The 23,409-nt window shown below is 43.0% G+C and overlaps 1 protein-coding gene across 2 annotated transcripts in view; it reads left to right on the top strand.

Annotated features, from left to right (window-relative positions):
- The window catches only part of DSP (desmoplakin), a 61,684-nt gene extending 56,997 nt beyond the window's left edge, over window positions 1-4,687 (top strand). For both annotated transcript variants that reach the window (XM_087707494.1, XM_087707493.1), the window contains exon 24: window positions 880-4,687. In XM_087707494.1, the coding sequence (XP_087563620.1) occupies window positions 880-4,071 (3,192 nt within the window). In that variant the 3' untranslated portion in view covers window positions 4,072-4,687. The remainder of the gene's footprint in view (window positions 1-879) is intronic.
- Window positions 4,688-23,409: the final 18,722 nt, after the last annotated feature.

Below are 23,409 nucleotides of genomic sequence, written 5' to 3'. Positions count from 1 at the left end.
TCCCCCCCAATCTCCCAGAGCAAATACAGGGTATAAACATTTAGCAATCATACACTAAAATAAACTAACTAACTTTAGCATCGTCCCTCGCTTGTACTTTAACTCCCCTTTTGTAAAGCTAACTTTAGATAAGTTGTAACATTGCTTGTGCATTCATAAGCTAATTGAAATTTCTTAGTCCGATATTTAATTTGAATGTAATCAATCCATCTTCTCCATTCCAACTTAAATTTCTCATTTGAATGGTCCTTCAAATATGCTGAGATTTTGCCCATTTCTCCTAAATTTACTACTTTTAACGTCCATTCTTGAATAGTAGGCAATTCTTCCTTCTTCCAGTACTGCGCCACCAACAATCCTGCTGCCGTTGTTAAATTCAGAATCAAGTTAGTCTCTATAACTGTACAGTCTGTAATTATACCTAACAAGAATAACTGAGGAGTAAACTTTAAGAATATTTTGAATAATCCACCATATTTTTATCCAAAATGCTTTGACTTTTTTACAAGTCCACCATATATGATAATACGTAGTAGCATCAGCACATTCACATCTCCAACATTTAGATTGTAAGTTTGGATACATACAAGCTAATGTTTTAGGATCCAAGTCTTATCCACTACTCTTAAGGTGGTATATATACTCTATAGCAGTGTTTTTCAACCTTGGCAACTTGAAGATGTCCGGACTTCAACTCCCAGAATTCCCCAGCCAGCATTCGCTGGCTGGGGAATTCTGGGAGTTGAAGTCCGGACATCTTCAAGTTGCCAAGGTTGAAAAACACTGCTCTATAGTATAAACTATAGAGAATAAATAATAAATACTGGATGTTAGCACAACCATTAATCTTGTTCTTTGTTCTTTTCTTTTTTTTAAAAGACATCCCACAGGATTCAAGAATCCAAAAGCCAGTGTAACCATATTATGCAAGAACGAGAAACCCTGCTGGTGAAAATAAAATCCCTGGAACAAGACAAGGCAAGATTGCTTAGATTAGAGGAAGATCTGAATCGTACCAAGGGCATGTTGGAATCCGAGTCCCGCTTGAAAGTACGGCTGGAAAACGAGAAGCAGCAGATACTGAACGACTTAAACCAGTGGAAAAGCCAATATTCCCGGAAGGAAGAGACCATCAGGAAAACCGAGTGCGAGCGAGACAAGAGCGAGAGGGAGAAGAGTGCCTTGTTGATAGAAATCGAAAGGCTGCAGGCGGAGATCAAAAGGATCGAAGAAAGGTACCGATGCCGCTTAGAAGAGACGAGCAGGAAGAGCCAGGCTGAGATGGACACGGAGCGGTTGAAATTGCAGAAGGAAATTGAGAAGTTGAAGAAACGTCCCTACGGGGCACACAGAGCCACGCAGACGGAAGAAGACTTGATGATCGATCCTTCTAAATTGCTTTTCAGTGGCTTGCGGAAAAAAATCACCGCAGTGCAGCTGCACGAGTGTCAGCTGATAGACAAATGCACCCTGGATAAGTTGTTGAGAGGACAGAAGTCGGTGGAGGAAGTTGCTGCTGATCTCGAACCTTACCTTAGAGGCGCTGGGGCCATAGCGGGTGCTTCCCTTAACACCAAAGAGAAGTATTCTCTGGTGGAGGCCAAACGTAAACAGCTTCTTACTCCGGAGAACACAATCCTGCTTTTGGAGGCCCAGGCAGCCACTGGAGGGGTAATTGATCCCCATCGGAATGAATCATTGAGTGTGGACAGTGCTGTTGCTCGAGACCTGGTTGATTTTGATGACAGAGAACAAATCTACATGGCCGAAAAGGCTATCACTGGGTTTAAAGATCCCTTCTCGGGAAAAACAATGTCTGTTGCAGAAGCCATGAAGAAAAACTTGGTTGACAGAGAGATTGGGATGCGTCTACTTGAAGCCCAGCTAGCTTCAGGAGGAATTGTTGACCCTGTCAATAGTATCTTCTTGCCAAAGGACATTGCTTTATCCCGTGGGCTGATTGATCGGGATTTGTATAGAGCTTTGAATAATCCATCAAAGCCCTTAATTGATCCTCTTAGTAAGAACGCCATAAGTTACATGAAGCTCCGAGAAAGATGTAGAATTGAACCACACACAGGTTTACTTCTCCTTCCTGTGCAAAAGAGGAGCATGTCCTTCCAAGGAATCAGAAAGCTGATCACCGTTTCTGAATTGGTTGACTCTGGCATCATTCGGGAGTCAACCGCAAATGAACTGGAAACTGGAGTCATCACTGTTGAAGAGGTGACGGATCGAATCAAAGATTTCCTGCAGGGCTCCAGTTGCATAGCTGGTATTTATAATGAGGCTACTGGAGAAAAGCTTGGTGTTTATCAGGCCATGAAGATAGGCTTGGTGAGACCAGGGACAGCTCTTGAGCTTCTGGAAGCTCAGGCAGCTACTGGGTTCATTGTGGACCCCGTCAACAATTTAAGGCTTCCTGTGGAAGAAGGTTACAAGAGAGGCCTTGTTGGAATAGAGTTTAAAGAAAAACTTCTGTCTGCCGAAAGGGCAGTCACTGGGTACAAAGATCCAGAAACAGGAAATATCATATCCTTGTTCCAAGCAATGAACAAGGAACTCATTGAGAAAGGCCACGGTGTTCGTTTGCTGGAGGCCCAGATTGCCACTGGTGGGATCATTGATCCTAAAGAAAGCCATCGTCTGCCGGTGCACACAGCTTATCAACGAGGCTACTTTAATCAAGAACTGAATGATATTCTGTCCGATCCCAGTGATGATACCAAGGGATTTTTTGATCCCAACACAGAAGAGAATTTGACCTACTTGCAGTTGAAGGGAAGATGTAAAATAGACGAATTAACTGGGCTCTGTCTACTACCGCTGAGAGAGAAGAAGAAGGTGGTACAGACTTCACAGAAAAATACACTCCGGAAACGTAGGGTTGTCATTGTAGATCCTGACACAAATAAAGAAATGTCAGTCCAGGAGGCCTATAATAAAGGCCTCATAGATTATAGCACTTACATGGAGCTTTCAGACCAGGAATGTGAATGGGAAGAAATTACGACTACCGCATCGGACGGGAGCACGAGGGTTGTGCTCGTAGATAGGAAAACCGGCCACCAATACGACATTGAGGATTCCATTGATAAAGGCCTTGTTGATAGGAAATTTTTTGATCAGTACCGTTCTGGGTCTTTAAGCCTCACGCAGTTTGCAGACATGATTGCTAGTAGAAATGGAGGTGACGAAGTCTTCAAGCACGAATCCGTTATTCGGTCTCCTACTGTACTGAGTGTCAAGAGTTCTTCCATCGTGCTAAAAAGCAGCTCTGGCTCCTTTTCCGATTCTCCAGAAGAAGCCACTCCCATTGCCGCCATATTCGACACGGAAAATTTGGAGAAGATCTCAATTCCAGAAGCTGTGCAACGGGGGATTGTTGACACCATCACCGCCCAACGTTTGCTCGAAGCCCAGGCTTGTACAGGAGGTATCATATGCCCTATCACAGGCCAGCGTCTTTCCCTCCAGGATGCAGTTGCCCAGGGCATCATTGACCATGAGATGGCTACACGGCTGAAGCCAGCTCAGAAAGCCTTCCTTGGCTTTGAAGGTATTAAGGGGAGAAAGAGGATGTCAGCGGCAGAAGCAGTGAAGGAGAAGTGGTTGCCTTATGAGGCTGGCCAACGCTTCCTTGAGTTCCAGTTCATCACAGGAGGTCTTGTTGACCCTGATGTACATGGGAGAATAAGTACAGAGGAAGCTATTAGGAAAGGATTGATTGATGGCCGGACTTCCCAAAGGTTACAAGACATAGGCAACTATGGCAAGATTTTGACCTGCCCCAAAACAAAGCTGAAGATCTCCTACCGAGAGGCGATGAATCGCTCGATGGTAGAAGACCTAACTGGGCTCAGATTACTTGAAGCATCTTCGGTTTCATCCAAAGGCATCTCCAGCCCATATAATGTCTCTTCGGCACCAGGGTCACGCTCAGGGTCACGCTCAGGATCTCGCTCAGGATCACGCAGTGGATCAAGGAGAGGAAGTTTCGATGCCGGCACAAGTTCTTCATATTCGTATTCCTACACAGCTGTCAGCAACAGCGGAAGCATTGGGCGCTAGGCATTCTTCGGTGTATCCAACTTTTGTTCTATATGTCTGCTTGTTTTAAAGAAAACAAAACACACAAAAAGATCAAACACACATACACACATGGGCTGTTGGTAATACTGGTACGTTAGTTGCTTGGGTGAAATAGCTAAGCTACAGCATAGAAATGCAAACCCAAATACAAGCTGCAAAAAATGCTTTCTGGAAGGAGGGGGATGCTATGTTTTTTCCTTTTTTTAAAAAAAAATCCAACTTGGCTCATGAGTGTGGTTTGTAAACTGTAAGAAAGCAACACCTGCCTCTGAAAACAGATGTTGCATTCTGTCTTTCTTGTTGTTTTATTACTCGTGCAGAATATTAGCCTAGCATCCGTGTTTTTATATCATTGGTCAGGTTTTTTGTAAAGCCACTTTTCCTTTCGGGCAGTAAATGTTTCACTGCATAGTGATAATAAGCCTCCAACTGATGTTAGACTTTTATTAGACTGAGCTCCCTTCTCAGTCATTTCGGATTTATCTGGAGTCAACAACGCTTTCCTGTTTTCTGTGGCTTGTTTTCCATGTAACACCATAGAGGCCTGACTACATGAACTTAATCATTCTTGCAATAAAAGTGTAACCATTTTTAACTCATTTGTATGAACGTGTTTACTTTCCGTACGGGTCATCTTCCTGGACTACTTGGCTGTGCTGCATGGTAAATATTTTATATTGGTGATTTCTTTGGTCTTGTACTGAAAACTTGTGACTAGGGTTAATAGAGACCCGAATACATTTGTTTCAGGGAATAGTTATATGTTCTGATCTCCCTCGTCCCACACCAACACACACTCCGAGCCAAAGATAAGTTACGGCATTTAATTAACAGACAGACAGGTCCTTGGCAGCAAACCGGCACAGACAAGCTTGGGCAGCAATCCAGCACAGATAAGCCGTGGCAGCAATCCAGCCTGCCAAGCTCACAATAATGTTCTCCGACATTAGTTCCTGCGTTGACTTCTGCAAGAGGGGTGTGTGCACAGGCAGTCCTTTTTATAGTCTGGAGAGGAGCCTAATGACCACCAGCTGAGTGCAATTACCTCCTGTACTTGCGCAACTGTTCCTGACGCCTAGTATCTCTTTGGTGCCGAGCATCCAGGAACAACTCACTACTGGCGTCCGGATCACTCTCCCTTGTCTCCTCCCCACTGGTCCAAGGCTCAGGCGCCTTCTGGTGGACAACCAGCCTTTCTGCACCCTGCTCGGAGTCAGAACCCTGTCCAGGGTCCTCTACATCCTCCAGAGCCGACTCATAGGGCCCCTCGCTGTCGGAGTCTGGTGGCAGCTCCAACGGCTCCTGCTGGGCCACAACAGTTATATATCTCTATCTCCTGCTTCACTAAGTGCAGAAACCTATCGGCCTTGGAAATTACCCTTGACATCCTATGCACAGTTCACTACAGAGGTGGGTTCCTACCAGTTCGCACCAGTTCAGTAGAACCGGTTTGTCAAATCTACCGAACCGGTTAGAAGAGGTTCCACCAGTGGACCCAGAAACCAGGCCACAACTACAGAAGAGTTTCCAAAAAATTTTGAAACCCACCACTGACACACACACACACACAGACTCACACAGACTCACACAGAGAGAGAAAGAGAAAGAAAGGAAGGAAGAAATAAAAAAGAAAAAATGAGAGAGATGAAAGAAAAAAAGGAAAAAGGGACAGAGACGAAAGGAAGGAAAGAGAGCGAGAGAGAGAGAAAGAAAGAAAACATGGTTGGCAAGCCACTCCCACCAGGTCACATGGCTGGCAAGCCACTCCCACAAAGGAGGCCATGCCCACAGAGTAGGTTCAAAAGATTTTTGAAACCCACCACTGGTTCACTATTAGTGATCAAGCTGCCCTGATAGCTGAAGCCCAAAGAAATTACTTTCCTTAATGAAGAACAAGTTAAAGAAAGTGACATGGGCTTTCCTTGGTTTGATTTCCCCTCCTGCCAAAGGTGATGGTTGGTAGAAAAAATAACCACTATTTGCTCGTCTTAACACACGAGACAAAGCTGTGGTGTAGCCAAGTCCTCTGAAGTGGGTGGGTAGATGGAATATCCATCTGTCCAATTACCCAACAGAGTTAAGTACCAAGTTACCTCGCCAGTAGGTCACAGATGCAGAGGTTCAAAGCATGACCGAGCAACTGATAAATGAGCAAGCTTCAACTACTGATACAAGGAAACCGTCAGTGTTATCAGGAAACGTTTGTGGACTAGCAGGACCTGGAAGTAGCCCATTCTAGACAGTGGCATAGCAGGCAAAAACATGCAAATTCCACCAAAATATGAACAACACTCTGAAATCCCTTGTCAGCAGAATGATGACCAATTCGGTAACATCTACTTGCCAGAATCTTACTTTCTTGGCTTAAACTGACCTGTGTACCAACCGTTTGAATAAGAAGCCCAGAAAACAAATGCTTTAGACCAGACATTATGTGGACAGTGTCTTCTGCAAAAGCCAGATTTCTATTTTCTCCTACTGTCCAATAGCAATGGCCATGGCTGAAGGACCAGAAGGCAGGGAACCTGCAGCTATAGAGAGGGCAAAAAGTGTTGGCATCCAAGCGGCATTAGTTATACTTCCGTGAAATGTAGCTTCCGTGACCTGCAGCTATAGAGCGGGCAAAAAGTGTTGGCATCCAAGCGGCATTAGTTATACTTCCGTGAAATGTATATATCAACTAGCCTGAGGTGTTAAAATTTGCCGCTCATGGGCTGGATGTAGCAATAGCAATAGCAGTTAGACTTATATACCGCTTCACTTATAAAGCCCTACATGGTATTGGACCTGGGTACTTGAGAGACCGCCTTCTGCTGATTACCTCCCACAGACCCATTCGATCCCACAGATTAGGCCTCCTCCGTATTCCATCTGCCAGCCAATGTTGGCTGGCGACTACTCGGAGGAGGGCCTTCTCTGTGGCTGCCCCAGCCCTTTGGAATGAGCTCCCCGTGGAGATTCGGACCCTCTCCGCCCTTCAGGCCTTCCGGACGGCCGTGAAGACCTGGCTGTCCCAGCAAGCCTGGGGTTGAGTCCCCCCCCCTTCTCAAATTTGCTGTGTCTGTTGTGCTTTTAAATTGTTCGTATTGTCTGATTGTCTTTGTCTTACTTTTTGTAATTTCCCCTCCCTTGGCTTTGTTCAGCCGCCCTGAGTCCCTTCGGGGAATAGGGCGGCCTACAAATTGAATAAACTCCAAACTCATAGGGATTTCAGCCCTCTCTAAGCGGTTTACAGAGTCAGCATATTGCCCCCAACAACAATCCGGGTCCTCATTTTACCCACCTCGGAAGGATGGAAGGCTGAGTCAACCTTGAGCCGGTGAGATTTGAACAGCCGAAGTGCAGAACTGCAGTCAGCTGAAGTAGCCTGCAGTGCTGCACTCTTACCACTGCGCCACCTTGGCTCCTTATGTGTGTCGCGCTGGCCACCCCACCCCCGTTTTAGCAAAAGGGAAAAAAGTCACAATACATCACATGACATGACGCGGGTTTGACACCACAGAACTAGAGGGAAGGTGAGGATGGATTTCTTATTTCCAACATTTTTGAATGTGGAGTAATGAAGATGTATAAAATATTAAAAACAAACAAACATGCAGTGCAATAAAAGTTAGGTACCACTATAATGAGCTCTCTCAATCCCATTTTAATTTTTATTTATTTTATTTATTTATTTAGTAGATTTATAGGCCGCCCAATCCTGGAGGACTCCGGGCGGCTTACAAAACAAGACGAATGATTAATAAAAATAAAAAGAACAAATTAAAAAACATCACCCATGCACCCAATCTGAATTGGGGCTGGACCTCAGAAATGAGGTCAATAGCCCCAGGCCTGCCGGAATAGCCAGGTTTTAACAGCTTTTCGGAAGGCCATGAGAGTGGGCAAGGTCTGGATCTTGGAGTAGTTCATTCCAGAGGGCCGGAGCAGCCACAGAGAAGGCCCTCCGGGGAGCCGCCAGCCAACATTGTCTGGCTGACAGAATCCGAAGAAGGCCCACCTTGTGGGATCTCACTGGCCATTGGGAGGTATGTGGCAGTAGGCGGTCTCGCAGGTATCCTGGTCCTGAGCTATGTAGGGCTTTAAAGGTAATAACCAGCACTTATATCAGGGGTGGGTTTCTCGCCCCGTTCCAACCGGTTCGGTTGGAACGGGGCCGGCGGCGTCCTCGTGCACGTATGCGTACTAGCATCTGTGCGATGCTCCAGCTGCTCCTGGAGGATCGCACAGGCGCTGTATGCGTCCTGCGCATGCGTGGAAGCGCAGAACTCGTCAAAACCGGGTAAGGAGCGCGGATGGGCGGGCCGTTCCAGGAAGTTACTTACTTCCGGGTTCGCCGACCAACCGGTTCGCAGGGACCGCCGCAAACCGGTTGAAACCCACCCCTGACTTATATGCTCCTAACCTACATATAAATGGTGCCTGAGAACAAACTCAAACCACAAGAAAACACAATTATATTGATGGCCTCAACTATCCCTGGGCCCAATGAGAACATAAAGATTTCAAATACATTCAGGGTAGATCATGAGAATCATAAAGGGATAGTATTTCAGAGGATATGCTTCATGTCAGACCAAGGATGTTCCTTAGGTTCTACCAAATGGTGCTGTTTAATAGCATGCCCACCCTTATGGGAATGGGCAGAAACAATTTGAGAGAGGCAATCTCACAAAGGCAGTCCTTGCCTTTGCCATGCAATGGTTTAGAGATAGTAACTAGCACCTTGATAGTAGTGCGCACCTGGAAGCCTGTTGGAAGACAGTACAGCCTATGAAGACTGCGGTATGACACGTGTGTACTGAAGTGTCCACATAACTGGTTGTGCTGCCACATTGTGGATCAATTGCATCATTTGGTTAAACTCCCAAGGGCAGACTTCTGTAAAGCACAAGGCACTAATCCATTGGGGAGGCCATCAAAGCATGAATGATGATGCCCTGGTTCAGGAAAGAACAATTGGCATGCAAGATGGATTAGTAAAAAGGCCATGGTCGTGGTTCTTCAAAAGGGGATAAGAGTTCAGAAGACTCATGCACTGATTCCAAGGCCGGATTTAGATGAAAAGAGGCCCTAGGCTATTCCACTTATGAGGCCCTTTCACCTCCCATTTTTAAGTTTGTAAATTACATGAGAGACAATAAAATACATCATTACTGTGATATATATCAATATATATCAATATATATAGCTGGCCTCCCGACGGAGGGCGGCTCTGCGGCAAAGGCAGCGAGGCCAGCCGCCTCCCCTGCTGCGCTCAGCTGCCCGGCTCGGCCCCCCTTGCCCTCACCTGCCTGGCCGCTGGTGGGCTCCGCGTCGACGGGGCGGCTACTGGGAGCGCCCGCGCCTCTCGCCCGACCGCCGGTGCCGGGAACGTGGGCGGGCTCCCCAACTGCCGCGACACTGGAACGATCTTAACCAATACATTTTTATGTTTGTTTATTAGTCATATGCGTAGAATTTCTCCTTATTTTCGGTTCAGTGTTTTAGTGTTCACTGTTTTTAGAATAGTGTAATTTTAATTTTGCTAAGAATTTTAACGTAGGCCCCTCTTGATCTTGAGGCCCTCGGCTGAAGCCTAGTTAGCCTAAAGGAAAATCCGGCCCTGACTGATTCTGTCTGGGGCAAATGCTACCCAATAGAAAGTGAAAGAAAAACCATATCATTTGCAGGCTCCTAAAACCGAAAGCCACTCAGTCTTGCTAGGGTTTGAACTGAAATCTCTTCTCCAACCAGACCACTACAGCTTTTAGAGCCTAGGAAAGAATCCCATCGGCATCACTTGATCAGCCTGGGATAGCTTACCATGCTTTTAAGCAGAGAGTGCATTTCTTTGTTAATTTTGAGATATATATGAAGAGGTAGAGAGGGATTGGTACCACAAAGTGATGGGAACTAGTTTTGAAGAATATGCTGAACCACTTAGGAATATGTGAATATTTCATTCTCAAGCACTTTTCAGAAATATTGATTCATACCTTAAAATGCCCAAGTATTCTCAAATTGTTGTGGATATTTATTTTAGTTTGAATACCCCTGGGGTTTATTTTGAGAATTTATTTTAAATTCTCCGGATCACAGTTTTATAACTGTGCCGAGGTGGCGCAGTGGTTAGGGTGCAGTACTGCAGGCCACTTCAGCTGACTGCTATCTGCAGTTCAGCGGTTCTAATCTCACCGGCTCAAGGTTGACTCAGCCTTCCATCCTTCCGAGGTGGGTGAAATGAGGACCCAGACTGTGGGGGCGATATGCTGACTCAGTAAAACCGCTTAGAGGGGATTGAAAGCCCTATGAAGCGGTATATAAGTCTTAACTGCTATTGCTATTGCTAATTAACTGCATTTATATCAGCGGACAGACTTTTTTTTAGCTCTATGCTGTCCCTGCAGTTCCATACAGGAGGCCATGCAAAACTAATTTTCTGACACAATGGCTGGAAACATTTTAGAGTTGACACCAAGGCCCTAGTTAAGAAAAACAAAGTGACCAGGATGTTTGTTTGAAAAAAAAGGATGCATGAATGTCCCCCTGAAAATAATGTACTAGAAAAATTAAAGGATGTTATATGTCTGTCAGAGAATGTATTATTCGGAGCTCGAAACCAACCAGCCATATTTAAGCCCAGGCAAACCTTAATTATATACTGAAGCAACAAATCAAATATGCAGTTATAGAATGGAGGTTATATAGCCTGCCAATAATCCCTGTGAAAAATATCTTGGACGATTACAGACTTATTACAGTAAGAATCAGCAGTATTATGTGTCTTCAGAAAAGACAAATACAATTTTAAGCTATACTTCACTATACTTCACTTTAGGCTATACTTAAAGAGAAGTATAATGTTTAAATACTCAGAGATATGCTTCAGTTTTATTCTGTACTTGTCATCTTGAGTATGAGTTCCAGTTTTGGCCACCAAATTTTAGAGAGCATGTGATAGGATTGTGGGTGTGGGGACAAGATCATGAACTTTTAACTGGGTGGGATTCTGATGTCATTTCCAGAATTGGGATTAACACAGATGTGCTAAGATGTCTGCTTTATTACATTGGAACTTTAAGGATCGTTTTGCCTTGGACTCTGATTTAATTCTACACTATACTTGGAATGCTGATAGCTTGTTTCCCTGAACTCATGTTTTGTTAATCTCTGCATATCTTATCTCTGTGTTCCTTTACACTTACTCATCAAAAGTATTTTCACAGGTAATTTTAGCTTCATAAAACACTGGTTATTCTGTAATATTTGAGCATTTAGGAGCGGTAGTTTATACACAGCATTCATTTATAATTAACCTCTCGGATTATACTTGTGCTATAAAACCTTACACAAAAAGTTACTAAGATACATATCTAACTTTTAACCCAATCCTTGAATAAAAAAGTTTGGAAGAAAATCTTCCATGTTGGTAGTTAATAAGACTCAGTGGATTCCAACAGAAATAATATTTCTCTGTTCAAATATGAAGAAAGAGGGAGAAAGAGAGATTAAATTGGAACTTTAAGGATCGTTTTGCCTTGGACTCTGATTTAATTCTACATGATACTTGGAACGCTGACATTTATAGCCTGTTGCAGTCATGTTATGTTTCACTTAGCAATTGTGTCACTTAGCAACTAGTCCACGCTCTGGTCCTAAGCGAGAACTATATGTGACATGTCCACGAAGTCACCAAGACTCAAGCTTGATTCAATGAGGACTTTATCTTATCTCAGATGAGTACTTCTTCCTGGAGCTAGGTGACAGGCAAACTCTATCAGCCGTGATCAACCTGCCTTGTCATAAAACAGGCAGAGGGGGAAAAATGGATTGATGGGAAAAAATAGGTCCAGAAATATCACAGTTCAGTCATATCTGGGTCGTGATTAAGTTCCGTGTTTTAAGTAATATGATCATTGCAATTAAAGTTATTAACAATGAGAACATAACAGAATTTTTGGGAAAGCAGACAAACAGAGCTTGGGTTTCCCCCTCCTCCTCTCATCAATTGATGGGTCTGCTTTACAATTGGCAATATTTACTTGGAGACTAAAACAGTATTCATTTGAAATCAAAAGCAGCTGCATACAAAAAGATTGTGATTACAATTGGAAACTTAGCACACACAAAAAAGACGTATATATATATTTATTCATCATATTTTTTTTCCTCCTTAAGGATGTATATACATAAGGTTATTTATAGAAGACTGATTTGATTGAAAATTACAGCATTGAGGCTGAAATCTGGAACGGAGATCCTGTCTCTTAAAACCGTATCTGGGTGATGCCTGCTTTGTGGCCTTTGATGCATTGGAACCAGTGAATAAACTCAACACAGAATTGCAGAGCTGGCCATTAAAGTAAATAATGTGGGCATCGGCGTTTCGGTTTTCATCATGGTGGTGCAGCCGAAGCAGTTCTTTTTTCTGCTTCCAGTACATACAACATTTACGATTCCTCTGCCACAATAGAAAAGGCTGGAATTAGCTACATCTGTAGCGGAGGAGGGAGGAGACATGGCTGTGGTGATAAGAAGGATATGTGGAGGATATGTGGGTTCAGGCACGTTACAGTTGGGAACGGAACTGTTGGATGTGGTTAAAATACTTTAAAGGAATCATTTGCTCTTATTGGGAATTCGTATCAGAGATAATTGAAATAGTATTCTAAGAGGGTCAGATGGACTGCATCTTTCTACATATCAATTTCATTTTTTTTTACATGATAAAATGGAAAGAGTTAGTGCAGTGCTGTGGTTAATTTATTGGAATAGGACCTTAAAACTGTTGTGGCCCAACAGGAGCCGTTGGAGCTGCCACCAGACTCCGACAGCGAGGGGCCCTATGAGTCGGCTCTGGAGGATGTGGAGGACCCTGGACAGGGTTCCAACTCCGAGCAGGGCGCAGAGAGGCTGGTTGGCTACCAGGAAGTGCCTGAGCCTTGGATCAGTGGAGAGGAGACAAGGGAGTGTGATCCGGACGTCATGCGTTGGAGCAGTGGGGAGGAGACAAGGGAATTGTTCTTGGATGCCCTACAATGGAGAGCTAATAGGTGTAAGGAACAGTTATGCAGTTACAGGAGATAATTGCACTCAGCTGGTGGTAATTAGGCTCCTCTCCAGACTATAAAAGGAATGATTGTGCATACGCCCTTTGCAGGAGTCAACGTATTCACTAGAGTTGGAGGACTCTCGTGGCTAGCTTGGCAGGCTCGATTGCTGCCAAGGTTGGTCTGTGTGTTAATAAATCCTTGCAGTATCTTTGTCTCGGAGTGTTTTGGTGTAGGACGAGGGGGGTCAGAACAAAAACCCTATTTCAAGTTTACCCTTACTGTATCTTTGGCTTACATTAGAATAATTTCTCAACGTGGTCTCTCTTTATGGCTTCTTTGTAAGAAATTGTTCTGTTGCAGATCATGCATCTTTGTTTGGCTTAGCTGCTTGTGTTACATTATTAGAAGGATTCTTGCCAATATCATAAAATGATATTATTACACTGAATGTGTACAGTAGACCTAGCAATAGCAATAGCAGTTAGACTTATATACCACTTCATAGGGCTTTCAGCCCTCTCTAAGCGTTTTACAGAGTCAGCATATCGCCCCCAACAACAATACGGGTCCTCATTTCACCCACCTCGGAAGGATGGAAGGCTGAGTCAAGCCTGAGCCGGTGAGATTTGAACAGCCGAACTGCAGAACTGCAGTCAGCTGAAGTAGCCTGCAGTGCTGCATTTAACCACTGCGCCACCTCGGCTCCTAACCTGTATAGTGGGTTGAATATAGAATATAGAAAAGAATATAGGTAGCCTCCTTTTAGTGACTGGCTCTTTTAGCAACTGTTCACAGTTATGCCAGTGATGAAAATATAACTGTCAGGGCTGCATCACTTAATAACCAAGAAAGAAACCACTCAACTCCATTTTTCAGAATTAAGAGTACTTTTACTGATGATAAGTAAATAGAAGCTAAGCAAAGCTGGATCTGAGCAAAAGTGCGCGAAAGCATTTGATATCACACATGACCCATTCCCCTCCCCTTGGTAACCCCAGCTCATAGTCCAATCCAATTCTCCACAACTGTCAGGTGGGAGACATCTTCAAAAATCATCATCAGGTTGGTATGCCGGACAGTTGGCCTTGGCGGGAAACTCCTCTCCTTTCCACTTGCGCAGTAGATGGTGAGAACAACTCCCAATTAACAGTCCTCCAGTACAGAATATTTCCCTCACCCAAATACCATGCCCTCCCTCCCCGTTTCAATGGCAGTCGGAAAGCAAGCAGCAAAACAGAGGCTGACAATAACTTTTTAATCAATATCTGCATTTCCAACTTTTCCAGGTGTCTAAAACTGAAGTCAGATTGTAAGCACAGTTGGCAACACACTTAGTGATAATTTTGCTTCATGACACATTGCCAATCTCAGTTGTAGTCACCAAATGAGGGCTACCCGTATAAAGATTGGCTTTTAGCATGGAAGTACAGTTCTTTAAGCATAGACCTGTGCTTCGAATAGTTGCTAGCCTCTTTGTGCTGAAATGCCTAAATGAGGTTTAATGGTAATAACTATCCTTCTTTGTCCTCTGCATTCAGGGGTACATTTCAGTGGTGGGTTTCAAAAATTGTTCGAACCTACTCTGTGGGTGTGGCCTCCTTTGGGGGAGTGGCTTGCCACCCATGTGACTAGATGGGAGTGGGTTGCTGCCCATGTGACCGGATATGAAATTATGAATTAGTACTTAGGTCGGTCCAAGTAGCTATTCAGAAACTCTGGCATTGAAGCACGCAGGTCTTAAAGCTGTCAAGTTACAAGACCCTTGCACCCCTAACCCTTTAGAAAAAAAACCTAGGGGTCTTCAAACCTGACAGCTTTAGAGCCGAGGTGGCGCAATGGTTAGGGTGCAGTACTGAAGGCCACTAAAGCTGACTGTTATCTGCAGTTCAGCGGTTCTAATCTCACCGGCTCAAGGTTGACTCAGCCTTCCATCCTTCCGAGGTGGGTGAAATGAGGACCCGGATTGTTGTTGGGAATAATATGCTGACTCTGTAAACCGCTTAGAGAGGGCTGAAAGCCCTATGAAGCGGTATATGTCTAACTGCTATAACTGCTATTGCTATTAAGACTTGTGGACTTCAACTCCCAGAATTCCTCCTCCAGTCATGTTGGCTCAGAAACTCTGGCATTGAAGCATGCAAGTCAGTGGTGGGTTTCAAAAACTTTTGGAACCTCTTCTGTAGGTGTGGCCTGCATTCCGGGTCCACTGGTGGAACCTCTTCTAACCGGTTTGGTAGATTTGACGAACCGGTTCTACCGAATAGGTGCAAACTGGTAGGAACCCACCTCTGCTGTCCATTTCCTCTGAATATTTATGGAACATATTGTGCACTGTTAATAGCTATAAGCTAGTTCTTTAGAATTGTAGAAAAAAAACCATGTATTTCAGTATTTTTTTAAAAAAGGCATCTTCTTTTAAAGACATCTGTAATAGCTCAGATTTTACAGTCTTAAAAAGAGTAGCTGAACTGACACCAAAGTCTCTTTCTGTAATCTAACATTTTCCCCCTCAGTCCTTTGTGGTATTTTTTGCAGAAGGCAATTTCTGCCCTGTTTATGATTTGAAGGAGTGGCCCACACAACCCAACCTCAATCAAAGTGGAACAATATGTCATCAAAGACCCAGGCCCCGTGGATGTTGCTGGAAAGAGTTTGAAGAAAAAACCCAAGAGTTGTCTGAAACTGAAGTCCTTGGTTGCATTACGGCCAGTGCCAGATTTTCCTATAGGCTAACTAGGCTTCAGCCTAGGGCCTCAAGATCAAGAGGGGCCTACATTCAAATTGTTAGCAAAATTAAAATTGCACTATTCTAAAAACAGTGAACACTAAAACACTGAACCGAAAATAAGGAGAAGTTCTACGCATAGGACTAATAAACAAACATAAAAATGTATTGGCTAAGATCGTTCCAGCGCCGCGGCAGTTGGGGAGCCCGCCCACGTTCCCGGCAACGGCGATCGGGTGAGAGGCGCGGCCGCTCCCAGTAGCCGCCCCGTCGACGCGGAGCCCACCAGCGGCCAGGCAGGTGAGGGCGAGGGGGCCGAGCCGGGCAGCTGAGCGCAGCAGGGGAGGCGGCTGGCCTCGCTGCCTTTGCCGCAGAGCAGAGCCGCCCTCCGTCGGGAGGCCAGCTATATATATTGATATATATTGATATATATCACAGTAATGATTTTATTGTCTCTCATGCAATTTACAAACTTAAAAATGGGAGGTGAAAGGGCCTCATAAGTGGAATAGCCTAGGGCCTCTTTTCATCTAAATCCGTCCCTGATTACGGCATTGTGAAAATGGGTAGTACATTTTAGGCATTTGTCAGGAAGATGGAGGTACAGAGAAAAGATCTCCCGTCTTCTGGCAGTAACTAAAACCAAATGGGATTATTTCGCCAAAGTAAATGGTTTAGGCCCACCCCCAGTAAATATTGAAACTGTGTACGTAATTGTGTACACAATTATGTACACAATTGTGTACAGGTTTGGGGGTTTGCGGAAGAGAGAAATGATTTGTGGTTCAGGATGGACAATCCTATACATCCTCTTTGACGAATGTCTATTTTTCAACTGCAATCTCTTGCTTTGTTTATGTATATATGGCTCAAAGTGAATGAATAAATATACATGTCAAGGGGCTTCCCATTTCTTGTTCTGATGCATTTTGGGAATATCATCTTCTCTCTGTAATTTTTTTTTTCCTGAACATGGAATGTATCTGAAATGTAGATACAATTTATTTGGAATGTATTTGAAACCTCCAGAATTCTGGAATGACTTAGAATCAATCTTACATATTTATATACTAATTTGAGTGGATATGCTTTCTAAGATTGGAATATTTTAGTATTAAAGAAGGGGGAATAATATTTTTAGCTGATTTTGATCTCAGTGTTAAAATGTTCATGTGAAAGGGGTGTTGTGGCCCGCCACAAGTGTAGAATAATCATATCCAAGGACCAGTGGTGGGTTTCAAAAATTTTTGGAACCTCTTCTGTAGGTGTGGCCTGCTTTCCGGGTCCACTGGTGGAACCTCTTCTAACCGGTTCGGTAGATTTGACGAACCGGTTCTACCGAATAGGTGTGAGGAGGCTGGGGAGGAACATGGGCCAGTCCTGGACTCTGGGGAAGGCTCTGTGTGGGAGGCAGAGAGGGGGCCAGAGTCGTATGCCAGTTATCAGCTGCCTTCAGAGTCAGACATCAGTGAGGCAGACGAACAGCTGGAGCCTGTCCCCAGTGTGCACATGCGCAGAGTTGCCAGATGAAGGGAACAGCTAAAGAACAGGGGTCGACTTGGGAGTAAGGCCACAGATGGATTATGAATGGCCCCTCCCAGAGGAAATAAAAGAGGAGCGAAAGGAGAGTGGAGTTTGCAGGAGACAATTAGTTCGCTTAATTGGTTTGTGACCAGTTTTGTAGATATCAACCCTGTCAGCTCTCCAAGCCAGATAAGGTCTGTGACTGTAAATCCTCCCTTGAAAGACTTTGCTGGATGTGAATGAGCAGAATTCACAGTAAATTAATAAAAGGGTTTTTTGTCGGGACAAGGAGTTTGTTTCATGCTCTTGGGGAGCCTAGGTCAGAACAAGGAATTGAACATTAGATACATCTAAGTAATACAAGACTGTGGCCTAATGGCTAAGATGTCTGCCTAGTATGTAATATAGCCCAGGTTCAAATCCCAGTAAGGGTATGGCTAGCTGATGAGAGCTAAATAGCTTGAAATAGATCTATACTAGTCTCCCTTTATTTATTTATCAGCACAAATAAAAAACACAAATATAACAAAGGCAACAGTAAAAATATTGGGTTTCTGTCGTGATGGACTCTTGTGACGAGCCGATTGACAGATGATGGAAGCAGTTAGCTTCCTCCCATAATTGGGGCTTACCAGGGGTTGTAAAAATCTTATATATATATATGTATATATATATGTATGTATGTATATATATGTATGTATGTATATATATATGTGTATGTATGTATATATATATGTATGTATGTGTGTGTATGTATGTATGTATGTATGTGTATGTACTTTAAGTGTATACATATATATATATATATATATATATATATATATATATATATATATATATATATATATATATATATATATATATATATATATATATATATATACTTAAAGTCACAACCCCTGGTATGCCCAAGTATGGGAGGAAGGTCACACTTCCACTCTCTGTCATTAGGCTCGTCACAAGAGTCCATCCAGACAGAAACCCAATATTTTTTACTGTTGCCTTTTTTGTTACATTTGTTATATTTATGCTGATAAATAAATAAAGGGAGACTAGTATAGATCTATTTCAAGCTATTTAGCTCTCATCAGCTAGCCATACCCAAGTTTTTGGGAATCGAACCTGTGCTCTATTGCCTCCCAGGCAGGGAGTTAACCATTTGAGCTACAGAGTATATACCTCCCACCCTGGCTGGCTGATAAAGGAGTCGTTCTCTGTAGCTCAAATGGTTAACTCCCTGCCTGGGAGGCAATAGAGCACAGGTTCGATTCCCAAAAACTTGGGTATGGCTAGCTGATGAGAGCTAAATAGCTTGAAATAGATCTATACTAGTCTCCCTTTATTTATTTATCAGCATAAATATAACATATATATATATATATATATATATATATATATATATATATATATATATATATATATATATATATATATATATATATATATATATCAGCACAAACACACACACACACACACACACACACACATATATATATATATATATATATATATATATCAGCACACACACACACACACACACACACACACACATATATATATAAACATATATATATAAACATAGAAAAGCCTAAATATAAACATATATATATATGTTTATATTTAGGCTTTTCTGATGATAACAGAAGATGCACTCATAGTTTAATGTATTAATTAAATACATCATTTCACCAGAAAGAGCTGACATACCATAAGCACTTTACGATAGACTATATCTTGGCTTGAGGCAAGAATTTAAAGAAACTAATTTAAGAAGCAAACTGACATTTTTTTTCTTTTACGGGATCATTTTTAAAAGCTGATTCTGGTTCACCACCAGATGTCATCCCTGAGTAGGAAAATATGATTTTCTAAAGCAATTCCGAATTCATAACATTTTTAAAGGTGGAGGAGTGAAAGGAAAGTTTGAGAAAGAGAGAGAGCAAACATGAGGAGGTGAAACATTCTTTTAATAGTATTAATGTGTGATTGTGTATCCTTAAACACCTCACAAAACACCTATGTCTTTCAATGACCAAGGAAATATTTCAGGTCCTTTTTTGAGAATAGGTTTTAAAATATTGTTGATATTTTAATATAAACATTTAAAATGAACAAAAACTTTAATTTTGTATGAAAAATTATAATAAGGCTACAGAGTCTCTTTTTAATCAATTTCTGAGCAATGTGAAGAACATCCAAATTATTTTTAAATTAAATTAAAATAAGCGGAACATTTTCTAACAGCACTGAAACTCCAGAATGTTTCATATAAATAAAGTTCAATTCAATATGTAGCTTTAATTCACAAATGGCTTTAAGGGGAAAAAAATAGCAATGAAAAGGTTCTGGAAAGTTCTGCTCTAAATTTCACAGCAAAATAATTATTGAAAAGACGCATTCCACCCAGCTGCTCACAGGGAATGAGGCTGGGCTCCAGTGGTGGGTTTCAAATTTTTTTAGAACCTCTTCTGTAGGTGTGGCCTGTTTTGTGGGAGTGGCTTGCCAGCCATGTGACTGGGTGGGAGTGGCTTACCAACCATGTGACTGGGTGGGCATGGCCAACTTGTAAAATGTGGTGAAACTCACTTAACAACGCTCTTGCTTAGCAACCAAAATGTCGGCTCAGGAACTCTGGCACTTGAAGCACGCAAGTCTTAAAGCTGTCAAGTTACAAGCCCCTTGCTCCCCCTAACCCTTTAGAAAAAAAAAACCAGGGGTGTTCAAACTTGACAGCTTTAAGACTTGTGGACTTCAACTCCCAGAATTCCTCCTCCAGTCTTGTTGGCTCAGAACTGGCAGGAACCCACCCCTGCTGGGCTCCCATATTATGCTAAGCCATCATCACAGTGTCTTGACGTTATACAAAGTACTGCATTAAAGCCAAAGGAAACAAACTATATTCTGACTTAACCCAGCCAGCAATGTCCTGGCGAGAGAGGAGAAGGGATATCACGGTGTCACTGTACAAATGATATGAATTACATATTGTGTGCCATGATGTGATTTCCCTAATTCGTGTCACTTATATAATACAATTTCCCTGATTCATGTCACTTATACAATGACTTCATGATAGATGGCAGCCTTGTGGCTGCTACTATGGATGGCTAAAGCTAATGAGTAGAGTCAACTTTTCTTTGAACAGGTGCAGTCCCTCAATTGTTAGGCTGAAGAGAAGCAAGGAATCTAGCAGATTTGGAGAAGGGAGAATTGTTTTTGAGGATTTAAGCATTTATTGAACAGACGTACGTTTTAAGCATTTATTTTGCAAATCAACTTCAATAGAAATAGTCAGCTAAGAAAGTAGAATGAGATTTGGAAATGTATATCCCTCTTCCTAGTTCCCAAATAATAATAAGAGAGAGACATAGATGGAAAAATGAATAGAGACAAGTGACCAGTATGGACCATTGCTGGCCTTGGAACTCTGGAAGATGAAGTCCTCCCACCTCACAGTTGTCAAGGTTGAGAAACACTAATGTGGTGGTCTTGTTCTTGCAGTTCAAAGATGGATGATGGCTGGTGGGGTGGGGTTTCTCAGAATCATTGATTTATTGAATCTCCCTATTCCTATCCCAGGAGAGGAGAAAGAGAACAGATTTCTAATCCTTTGAGCCTGGATCCCAGTGATGAAAGAAATGTCCTTCTGGGTTCGGCTCCAAGTGGGGAAAAAGACACTGGAGACATGGAGGCTGCTGGGAAAGATGGTTTATTGTTGGACAGGGCCACATGGCTTGAGCCCTGAACAGAAAAGGTGATCACATGCTTCAATGTTGGTGGAGAAGAAGAGAAGGGCTGAGGGAGGGGCTTGCTAGGCTTTTTATAACCTGTTCAGTCCCACCTCTCTGTTTCCTGTTCCTGTGTATGAAATGTATTCTGATTGGTTGTCAGACTCCCATGGGGCCATGCAGGGGCAACTCTCTAGGCTCTGTTTTGAATCCAGGTATGGATGAGTTCTCAGATGCCATGTGGTCAGTTAAGTAAAGTTCCAACATTATCATGCCTTTACTCCCATCCCCCCCCCCCCCCGGCTGCAGTGGGGAACTCTTTATTATGTAAAGTGGACTAGCCTGGCCTTCTCAATGGCCCATTGACAAAGTGGGGATGGGCAGGAAGCTTCAGTCTTTTAAAACATGTTTCTTTTCATATCCAGAGGAACATTCTGCTTTTTCAATATTTCCTAGGATATTTCATTTTTCTGGCAGAGGGCTGGATGATAACTTCCCACACCAGCATGGATGCTACACACAGCACAAAGGATCATTCTATATGAACCCCAGAACGAAATACAAAGCCTGTGGTCTTGTATTGTATTTGTGGTGCTTTCCAAATATCTGGGATTGGGACCAACAGCACCTTTACACACCTCTTCTAAATGATAATGGAATAAGAAAATACTTCTCCAGCTTCTCAATTCAAAGTGAGACCTTCCTAGACAGGTGATTGCCTTGACTTGAAATGGAGGCAATACATCTGGAAATAGATCAACAATAAGGATAGCAAATATCTTGCTGGCAGAGTATTGCTTTATTCAGGTTTATGAGAAGGATTACAACACAGCAGTAGAGTATGGCCTAAGATGTCACAGAACGGAAACATTTTGGCTGAGATAAAAGTCAGCATAAGGAGGACAGGGCAGATAGCAAATTTTGCTCTGTCACTCATTCTCTTATATTATATTTTGACGGAAGCCTATTGGTAACTCTGTAAACACTTTTCAATAATAGCAATATTGACAATGTTATAGAGTAAACAGAAGCTATATTTCTGTTCAGCTGGAGACAGCTGATCGTTAGAATCTTGCTGCTTTAATACATCTTGCAACCATTTTATCATCTCTGTCTCTTTATTGCGTGACCCGACAAATGCGCGCCCAACAAATGCGCACCCGACAAAACCGCGGTGACGAAACCGCGACGTCAAAAGCGCACCCACAAAAGCACGACTAGGGTTAGGGTTAGGGTTAGGGTTAGGGTTATAACGTTGTTTACGCGTCCCACTATGTTGTTTGTTGATGGCGCGCTTTTGTCGGTGCGCATTTGTGGGCGCGGTTTTGACGTCGCGGTTTTATCGGTGAACCCTTTATTGACATAAACTGCATGATGCACAGTATAATGCCGTGCTTTGAATCCTAAGTTTGAACTTAGATCACAGCTCCTTGCTTATAGGAGAAAAAAGTGTGTGTGAGGAGGGTAGATTTTTGTCTCAGCTTGTCATACAAGCAGAGGTGGGGGTTCCTACCAGTTTGCACCAGTTCGGTAGAACTGGTTCGTCAAATTTACCGAACCGGTTAGAAGAGGTTCCACCAGTGGACCCGGAAAGCAGGCCACACCTACAGAAGAGGTTCCAATTTTTTTTAAACCCACCACTCACACACACACACACACACACAGAGAGAGAGAGAGAGACAGAGACAGAGAGAGAGAGAGAGAGACTCACACAGAGAGAGAAAGAGAAAGAACGGAAGAAAGAAAAAAGAAGAAAAGAAAGAAAAAGTGAGAGAGAGATGAAAGAAAAAATGGAAAAAGGGACAGAGAGACAAAAGGAAGGAGAGAGAGAGAGACTCACACAGAGAGAGAAAGAGAAAGAAAGGAAGAAAGAAAAAAGAAAAAAAGAAAGAAAAAGTGAGAGAGAGATGAAAGAAAAAATGGAAAAAGGGACAGAGACAAAAGGAAGGAGAGAGAGAGAGAGAGAGAGAGAGAGAGAGAGAGAGAGAGAGAGAGAGAGAGAGAGAGAGAGAGAACACACGGCCGGCAAGCCACTCCCATCCGGTCACATGGGTGGCAAGCCACTCCCATCCAGTGACATGGGCAGCAAGCCACTCCCACAAAGGAGGCCACACCCACAGAGTAGGTTCGAACATTTTTTGAAACCCACCACTGCATACAAGGTAGACTTAAACCAACCTGGGATTAAGTTTAAACACTTGAGACAGCCTGTAAAGTGGTTTGGATTGTTCTTGCTTAGTTTGCTGGGTGATCCCAGCCAATTGTGACTTAGGAAATCAAAGCTAAGGAGATCATAGGTTAGCAC

The sequence above is a fragment of the Thamnophis sirtalis genome, unplaced genomic scaffold, assembly GCF_051295495.1.
Source record: "Thamnophis sirtalis isolate CommonGarterSnake01/CBP01778 unplaced genomic scaffold, rThaSir2_p1.2 scaffold_2, whole genome shotgun sequence".
In the NCBI taxonomy this organism is placed as follows: Eukaryota; Metazoa; Chordata; class Lepidosauria; order Squamata; family Natricidae; genus Thamnophis; species Thamnophis sirtalis.
The sequence above is the reverse complement of the archived record's forward strand: the minus strand, read 5'-3'. Positions and strand labels throughout refer to the sequence as shown.